The sequence below is a fragment of the Polypterus senegalus genome, chromosome 4, assembly GCF_016835505.1.
Source record: "Polypterus senegalus isolate Bchr_013 chromosome 4, ASM1683550v1, whole genome shotgun sequence".
In the NCBI taxonomy this organism is placed as follows: Eukaryota; Metazoa; Chordata; class Cladistia; order Polypteriformes; family Polypteridae; genus Polypterus; species Polypterus senegalus.
Genome location: NC_053157.1, coordinates 169,722,971 through 169,732,411, shown reverse-complemented (window position 1 = coordinate 169,732,411; position 9,441 = coordinate 169,722,971). Strand labels below are relative to the sequence as shown.

The 9,441-nt window shown below is 43.1% G+C and overlaps 1 protein-coding gene across 3 annotated transcripts in view; it reads right to left on the bottom strand.

Moving 5' to 3' along the window:
- Positions 1 to 746: 746 nt before the first annotated feature.
- mgarpa (mitochondria localized glutamic acid rich protein a) overlaps positions 747 to 9,441 on the bottom strand; it is a 90,608-nt gene continuing 81,913 nt past the window's right edge. For all 3 annotated transcript variants that reach the window (XM_039751665.1, XM_039751668.1, XM_039751666.1), the window contains 2 exons: positions 6,035 to 6,123; positions 747 to 3,867 (listed from right to left, as the gene is read on the bottom strand). In XM_039751665.1, coding sequence (XP_039607599.1) covers positions 6,071 to 6,123 — 53 coding nt within the window. In that variant the 3' untranslated portion in view covers positions 747 to 3,867; positions 6,035 to 6,070. The remainder of the gene's footprint in view (positions 3,868 to 6,034; positions 6,124 to 9,441) is intronic.

Genomic DNA, 9,441 nt, shown 5'->3' with positions numbered 1-9,441 from the left:
GACATGTTTCTTTTATTGTACTGATTTTTTAGTACACGGGGTGGCCATCCCCAAACCTTTTTCTGCCTGCTGCTTATTTTTTAGATGGTTAGATTATTTTTTTTAGATAGATAGATAGATAGATAGATAGATAGATAGATAGATAGATAGATAGATAGATAGATAGATAGATAGATAGATAGAAAAGTAGTTATCAATTATAGATAGATAGATAGATAGACTTCTACTTTTTGAGGCAAGGAAACTGCAGCTGTGATGCTGGCACTGTATTAGTGCAGTTAACTTGCTTTTGGGTTGATACCTTTAATCGTTCCCTATGTATGTTCCTGAATTGTTGACACTTAACAATATATGACCTTTGTGTCATTTGCTGAATCTTTATGAATTCAGCACATTGCTAACACCTATGAAAAGCAACAACAGCCCACTGGAGATCCTTTCGGCTTTGTAAACCCATTCTCAGGCATAATCCCAAAACCTTGCTGAACTGACTTTCTTTTCTCAGTGCCAGCAGGAATTTGGGACCATGTGTTTACATATCTCTGCTACCATCAACAAGGATGGAAAAGCAGGTCAGTCCAAAAAATGTTTTTAAGAATTACAATTAGCATCAAGCAGATAACCCTGGTCTACAACAACCCCCACAAGCTCATTTCATAATGGATGGATTTTCCCCCAAGATGCAAATGGAAACTAACATGGCCTGATTCAATTCAGCTTAGTAATTAAAGAGACACAGTGTCTACTCTGGCTTCACAGAATTCTTTTATTTCCATTATATTAATCAATACAACTATTTAGCAGCAGCACAGCACTTTTGCATTGGACACGATTCAATATATGTTTGATCAACTCTTATGCTGAATTTTGTTCTCTTTCATCCACAATTTACTACCTAAATAAGATTACTATTTTTAATATATTCTAAAACAAAGGATGCATATGAATACTTAGCCATCTAACCTGATAATATCTTACAATATGCAAAGCTAATATTATATGTCATTTTGGGAAAATACTCCATTTCATTTGTGAGGTAGAGAGAAAAGTGTAAACCTTCCATTGGAACATTATTTTAATTTTGACCAGAAATCCCGAGTCTTTTTTTACTTGGACCAAAGCCTTTGTTTCAGCCTCTCGGCTGGCAACTTGATTGTAAACCATACTGACACAACCAGACCTCCACCTAACACATGTACTGTCCCTGATAAGTGAACAGAAGGTCACATTCTGTTCTTATACTTAATACCATTAAATAAAGTGTCTCTGGTTAACTCACATTTTAAATTGTCCCAATGCATAGCTACAAAAAACTTACACAACATGTACAGATTGTCTGAGAAAAAGAATTCTTTGCTTCACACTTTCAAAACACACGCTGAAAGAGAAAATAAGAAACATGAGGTAATTAGGAAAAACTGTCATGTTTTCTGAATGTTTGCCCACCGTGGGACATTGTAAACGGACATCTGAGAAATGCTAAGATATAAACAGTGAAAATTGGGAAAGACAATATAAAGTTAAAATGGAGGAACGAACAACACTGGTAGCCAACAGTTTTCAACTAAAGCATTCTTATACATTAGGCATTATTATAAACTAAGTGACATATAAAAGAGGCTAAAATCCTGGAAGAAAAAAATTATGTGAAATAGTCCAGGTGTTTAAAAGTTGGGAACATTACACTTAATACATTATTAGCATATTTTAATTGTTCCCCTCTAACTTTGATTCAGCATCTTAAAGTACACAGTTATGTATGTGATAATGCTGCTGTCTATACAAGTACTGATTATAAGGAGCTGCCAGAGAATGATCTGGAGGCTGCCCAGCCCTTTAGATACAAGCCTTCTCATCCAACAGAGGGTGTTAAAGACCAAGAAGAAGATCCATGAACCTGCTTGCAGTGTACCACATGCCACATCCCCTTCTGGAAACCATAAGATAAAGCATTACAGCTATCACAACCCTCTGTCTTTTCAATGGACTGACCCTGATTTTGCCAGCAGTAGTCCTGATGCAAACATTTTACTGTTTTGCCAAAAAGGCAATAAACAGAGCTTCCTGCTGCCATGAATATCAACAGTTATAAATTTCTGTGATTGTTTTGTTCTTTTTAGGCGTATATGCAGAGTTCATGTTTGTAATTGGATTTCTTATCTTGAGGTATCAGTATTTTAAATTTATTTGGAGTCTTGTGCGCCATTATTTGTTTTCCTTATGGGTGCCGCCACCTTCCACTGTTTTGCATGTAGTCTCTGTGGTACCATGTGACATGAGTGGTCATAACAAGTGACGTCACTGGTACGACAGTAATAAAATTGTCACTGTTGATCATTCATTGTTCAAAATTCTGGATTTATAGTTGCTTTTTTCAGACATTTTGAGAGTGATTATTTCCCAAGAAGTTCTAGTGTGTTATTTTTGTCTTTGATGTCCTGGTCCTGGTATTTAACTCTGTTCTGTCTCTAAACTTTGTTTTAGTGTTTTTCTGTCTCCCAGTCCCATTCACAACTTCTTGGCCTGCCTTGCTAGAATCCCAACCTATTTTACATTTCTGTGGTCATAATTTTGTTACTGACTGACGTAGTCAGTAGGATAATGGCCAATCCAGTGGAGAAAGGAACTATAATATATATGCTACAACTGTAGCTAATAAACCAAAAATATATGTTGATTTAGTACATGCAGAGTTATGAATCTCTTTCCAGGTACTGGAAAAAATACAAGCATGTAAGCCATTGCACAGCCTCTAAATCTTTTCCTGGTGTATACTGTACCTTAAATCAGTCCCCATAAAGACACCATTATGATCAGAGATTTGATAACATCTTTATGCAACAAAAGTAACATGTTGGTTTTCACACCAAAATATATCATCTTATCCGGTGACAAAAAGAAGGATGCATGTATCTTAGTCATAATTATGATATACTGTATCTAAAACTAGTCTGTCAACCAGGTCATTCACTATTTATTAATATGGAGGCCATTTTCATTCTTCTACATCCATCCTTTTTGTATGGATGTGGGTGTTCCTAAAGCAGGAACCAAACCTGAACAGGGCCATGCTGAATCACACTGAGCAAATGTAGTATTATTAAGGTATGTGTTTTTGGAATGTGGCTGGAAGCCAGAAGACCCTGAAGAAAAAAAACAACTGAATTGCTATGAAAACTCCACATAGGTATTGATCTGACTAAAATGTGAACCCACTCTCCAGGGACAGTGAGGAATTAGAGCTAACTCCTGTCCTCCTCACCACCATGGGGCATATTTGTCATCTGAATATAAAATGTCAGAATAGCAAAATAAATGTGTGATTTTGAGCTCCTAGTTACTCGGTAGATAAAACTGGATTGATTTTGGATTCACAGCTCAGACCAAAGGTGTCCCGGCATTTAACATCATTAAGACAGACCTTACAAGAAGCAAGTAAAAGAATTCAAATCATACTGCACATTGCCATAAGTCATAAATGACAGATGCAGCAGTTTCACAATCTGTTTTAACAGTTCATAAGACAAATGCTATTTGAAACACCTTTAAGGAAAAGGGTATTTTATCTAAAAACTAAAGCCAAGGGCAGTTCTGAGTAGTATTAGAAATGTATCAGGGCTGCTAGGATAGGTTTTTGCTCCCCTTGACTCTGAACTAGAGTTAGCATGTTTGAGTTACTTTTGTTCTGAATGCCTTTAAACACATTGATTGGTTGTAGCAAATGTTAATGAGTCTAGTTAACTTCATCTCTTTGTGATTACATGTCATGCTTGCGATGTACATGGACAGTAAAAATGAAGGAAGGCACTGAGGTTTTTTTACTATAAATTATGCTTCTTCATGATGTCTTCAAGTCAATTTAGGCCCCTGAAAAGAAAAACAAGAATTAGATCACTTACATCATAAAATGGAATTTAACAACAATGCATAGACCTCTTACAGAGCTATCCATAAAGTCTTGCTGGTACTAGGAATAAACTGGCCTCATGTTATTAAGTCTGGGTACATGTGAGTGGGCCTTTTGTGACAGACTGGCGGTCTGCCCACAGTTTGTTTCTGCCTTGTGACCAACGTCATGTCATATCATTTTCTAACCTGCTAAATCCAGACCAGGGTCGTGGAGGGGTGGGGGTTGGAGCTGGAGCCTTTCCCAGCTGTCACAGGGCTCCAATCCATCACAGGGAGAACACACACACACACACACCAAACACCCAATAGGGCCAATTTAATGTCGCCAATTCACCTAACTTGCATGTCTTTAGACAGTGGGAGAAAACTGGAGCACCCCGAGAAAACTCATGCTGATTTGGGGAGAACATGCAAACTCCATGCAGGGAGGACCAGGGATGTGAACCCTGGTCTCCTTACTGTGAGGCAGCAGCATTACCACTGGGTCACCATGCCACTCCTATGGTCAATGTTGCCTGTATATTCTCCTGCCCTTCCATACTCCAAATTGGATTAATCATATTTCATAATTGATGGATGCATATTTAGATGTGGACAGTCTATTATCATGATGGTACGTCACTGGAATGATATGAGGGTGACATGTTACATCTAGCAAATTACTTATAATGGCAGAGCCAACAAGAAGACAATAATTGATAGGACACAGAAGTTGCTGCCCATGATTTACTCCACTGTGGAGACCACTAGTTCTATAAACACACCGTTTACTGAATATCTAAGGAGAATATTTTACATCATTCTTAACAACACAGGACATGTTCTTCCAATAAGCCCCTTTTTAAATTTTGAAGTCGTCATATTACAAAATGGAAATTATTCTGTAGTAAAATATAACACACATTTAGTTTAAATAATGAAGTTTTGAATTAGACATGGTGAAGCTAGTGCCTCATCACAGGATGAATGCTATAATTCAATAATTTATTATTTCTTTGGGCTACTCCAATGATATAATCCATATCAAATTTTAAAGCATGAAAAAAAATCTGCCCTAAGTTACTTGACCAATGAAAAGTATTATATGTAGTATTGAAATATCAAACACTGTAGCAGTAGAACTATTAGGGCAGGGAAGTTCTTACTTTGATGTCAAACTGTCATGCAATATATGCAGGTGGCACAACAGCACACCATTTAGTGCTGCTACTTCACAGCTCTAGGGACAGTCCAGTCACTGTCTACGTGGTTTGTCCCAGTGTCTCCTTAGGTTTTCTCACAATATTTTTGACTTCTTCCCTCATCTCAAAAGATATAATTTATGTACAAAATTACATGAGTAAAGGCAGCATAGTGGTGTAGGGTTTGTGTCTTGGCCCTCCCTATGCAGAATCTGCAATTTCTCACCATGTCTACATGAATTTCCTCTGAGTGCTCTGGTTTCCTTTCACTGTCCAAAGACATGCAGGTTAGGTGAACTGGTGACACTTAATTTTACCTACGTGTGTTGTGAGTGTGAGTGTGTGTTCGCCTTTTGATGGACTAGCATCTGGTTCAAGGTTTGTTCTTGCAATCTATGCCAGCTAGGATAGACTCCAGCCCCCATGCCGGTATCCTGGTCTAAAGTGAGCTAGAAAATGACATGACATAACTATATGAGTGAATGTGGATATGAATGCAGGTGAGAAGGTGGGTTTTGATATCATCAGGCTTTAGTTCTTTCTGTAACAATATCAAGGTGGTTGTTCCAGGGCCTTGGATGCAAGGCAGAAACTAATTATTGAATAGGAAACCAGCATGTAGCAGCACACTCAAAAATACAGCTAAATACTTGACCTTATTCTTACTGTGCCAAATTCAAATGTTTTTGATTGGGACAAAAATGACAAATTGAAAGAACAGACTAAACAGTGATGAAAGTGGGCACAGAAGGGTTTTTGCACATACAACTGATCAACAATCTACAGTTCATGTCATGACTGGAAAAATGAAGTTAATCTGCTCTACATAATACTAGAATTTCAAAGTAAAGCTACCTACAGAATTAGACTTACTACAGAGATTGGATTTCAGAACAGCTATTTTTCATTAAAAAAAAGATAATTTTAAACAGATTATTACTGACTTTCAGCCAGAGCTGCATCCTCAGCAACCTCTTGTGTTATGCTTTCTTCCTCATAAGCGATTTTTTCTCTTCAGTGTCTGTTTCAGGAGCTGAAAAGAATACTTAATTTACTCCTTCAACATTAAAAGACAAGGGATTTAAATCAATGTCTTGATTGTTACATCAATGAAATAACTCACAAGTATTTTGCCTGAGCAAGTAAACAAAAAAACAAATAAACAAGTAAACAAAAAAGCCACTTCTACTTTATATTGCACCTGTGGCAGACCCCAGCCGGGACACCTGGACGTTCCACAAGAGGGACAATAACTCCCCTGGGCCACGAAAGGGAAGCCTCCCTGATCTGCTTGGGGACCACCGGAACAGTGCAAGGAAGCTCATCCCTATGGGATGACATAGCCACCGCCAGGGGAAGCCCAGACGATGATGGAACCCTGGATGGCAGCACAAGAGGAAGTGCTGCTGGAAGAAATCCCGGGGCAGCCGGAGTGCTTCCGGGTTCTCATCTGACACTTCCGCCACACCAGGAAGTGTTGTTGGACAGAGCACCTGGAGCCTATCCTGGTTATTATAAAAGGGGACGTCTACCTCCAGTAGAGGAGCCAGAGTTGGAAGGAAGGAGACTGAGCTTGTGAGGAGGGGAGTAAAGCTCAGAGAAAGAGAGAAAAGAGAAAGAGACGGTGCTGCTGGAGAATAAGGCATTGTGGTGCTGTTGATGAATAAAGGAGTGTGTTTTGGACATTCTGGCATCTGTCTGTCTGTGTCTGGGGGCTGTCTTTCCACAATGGTATCCCAGATGGGACTCTCGTAAAAATAATTTTGTGGAGGCAGCCCGCACAGCAGACGAAGGTGCACATGCACCGCAGCCTGCACAAATAGGCCAGCAGCCGGATCTATGACGCTCTACAAGGTCCACGGATAAGGTTGTTCAGTAAGATGGGGAAGACGAAGGGCAGACGTACTCTGAAGGTAGCGGCGCCTACATCACATGTCATCTTCATGGAAGTGCAGGTCGGCGGAGCAGCAGAAGAAGCCACCCGGCCGAAACACACTCGAGAAGATGGGATCCGGGAGGTAAGTCTTGCGCACAATGGCAATACACCTGGCAGGGCTAATCCTGCTGTCCCATGGTCTTGCTTTTTCAACAGTGACTGCCCAGTTCCGCGTAGTTCCTTCCTAGAGGCAGGCAAAGCATGGGACGGGGTGTGTTGTGTTCCTGCCGGTGATTGGTTGAGGGCGGGACCAACGAACATCAATCCTGAGACGGACGATTACCCAACTGAGTGTATGCAGGAGCTCCGTGGCTCACAGCCGGCCGGGAGGACCGAACAAACTGTAGGTCTACCACCAGCTGATGTTTTGGTTGTGTTGGAGCTGGAGGAAGCCCTTCAGCTCGTACAGTCACTCTTTAAGGTCCTGCGATTGATGCAAGAGGTGATCGACTGGTTGGAGAAGAAAGCAGTGACTCCCCTGATGGCCATAAAGGAGAGTTGGGAGTACAGTGTGGAATTCTGCAGCCAAAGCGTCGATGCATTACAGGTGAATACTACCGGTACCGTAAAGGAAAGAGGAAGAAGCCCTAGCGAAGGGAGCCAAGACATGGGTGACCGGACTCAAGTAGCAGGGCGTCCTACAGTAGATCGGGGGACAAGTACCGAGCTTGCAGTGGGAGCTGAGGCATGGGGGTGGTTCCGGCTTGTATGTGTCGACACACAGATCGCCCCGCTCCAAGAAGTCGTAACACTCGTAACCCGATCAAGAGGAGTGCAAACAGCACAGGGCCCCTCTTTGTCCCATAAGGGGATCCTGGCTGTTGCAGCACCACAGACTAAAGGGAGGCCCCGGAGTAAGAAGGGTGGGTCTCCCGACAGAAGGAAACGTGAGCCAGAGAGCTCACATACGGAGAAAGAGCACTCTCCACGGGGATGGAGAGAAGCCCCAAACCTGGCTGGGCAGATGCGGGTACAGGCATCCCCATCCTGTTTTCAGGTCTGGAGTGCACTGGAAAGACAGGGGGGCCGTCAATGTTACAAGTGCCATGGGGCTGGTCATCTGTAGAGACGTTGTCCGTACGGAATGACGGAAGACGTCAGTAGGTGGCGTTGGGACAATGTCCATCCATCCATCCATCCATTTTCTAACCCGCTGAATCCGAATACAGGGTCACGGGGGTCTGCTGGAGCCAATCCCAGCCAACACAGGGCACAAGGCAGGAACCAATCCTGGGCAGGGTGCCAACCCACCACAGGACACACACAAACACACCCACACACCAATCACACACTAGGGCCAATTTAGAATCGCCAGTCCACCTAACCAGCATGTCTTTGGACTGTGGGAGGAAACCGGAGTGCCCGGAGGAAACCCACGCAGACACGGGGAGAACATGCAAACTCCACGCAGGGAGGACCCGGGAAGCGAACCCGGGTCCCCTAACTGCGAGGCAGCAGCGCTACCACTGCGCCACCTGGGACAATGTCTCTCCACCCTATTCTTGTTGTTTTACAGGACTGGACCGTGGACGAAAGTATGTTGGCACCCCACTGTGGGAGAAACCCAGCCCTCACAGGACGGGCCGCTTTGCCCTACGGACTCCAGCTGGTGATGGGGCAGTGTGGCAGATGGCCAGGGACCCTGCCCAGCCGGGATGCCTGGACAGTCCACAAGAGGGACAATACCTCCCCTGGGCCACGAGAGGGCAGCCGCCCTGGTCTGTCTGGGGGCCACCAGAACACAGTTGGGAACCTCATCCCTATAGGAGGATGTGGCCACCACCAGGAGGTGCCCGGATGGTCATGGAACCCTGGATGGCAGCACTTCCGCCACACCAGAAGTGCTGCCGGAAGAAATCCCAGGGGCACCCGGAGTGCTTCTGGGTGCTCATCTGACACTTCCGCCACACCAGGAAGTGTCGTCAGACAGAGCACCTGGAGCCCATCTGGGTTATTGTAAAAGGGGCTGCCTCCCTCCAGTAGGAGGAAGGAGACGGAGCTTGTGAGGAGGGGAGTAGAGGTCAGAGAGAGAGAAAAGAGAAAGCAATGTCGCTGTTGGAGAATAAGGCATTGTGGTGCTATTGATGAATAAAGGAGTGTGTTTTGGACATTCTGGTGTCTGTCTGTCTGTGTCTGGGGGCTGTCTTTCCACACACCCCTCTATTGTAAGCAAAGGGAACTGATTATTGACTTTGGACACTGCAAAGTGCCTCTATGTTTGATTTCTATTCAGGGAGTGGATGTAGAGGTGGTCCACTCCTACAAGGAATTGGGATCCACATTAATGACAGTTTGGACTGGTCTCGGAACACACAGGAACTATATAAGAAAGGGCAGAGAAGGCTCTTTTTACTTAAGAGACTGCATTTCTTTAATGTAGGAAGTGACATCCTTTACATCTTGCATAACTCTGTG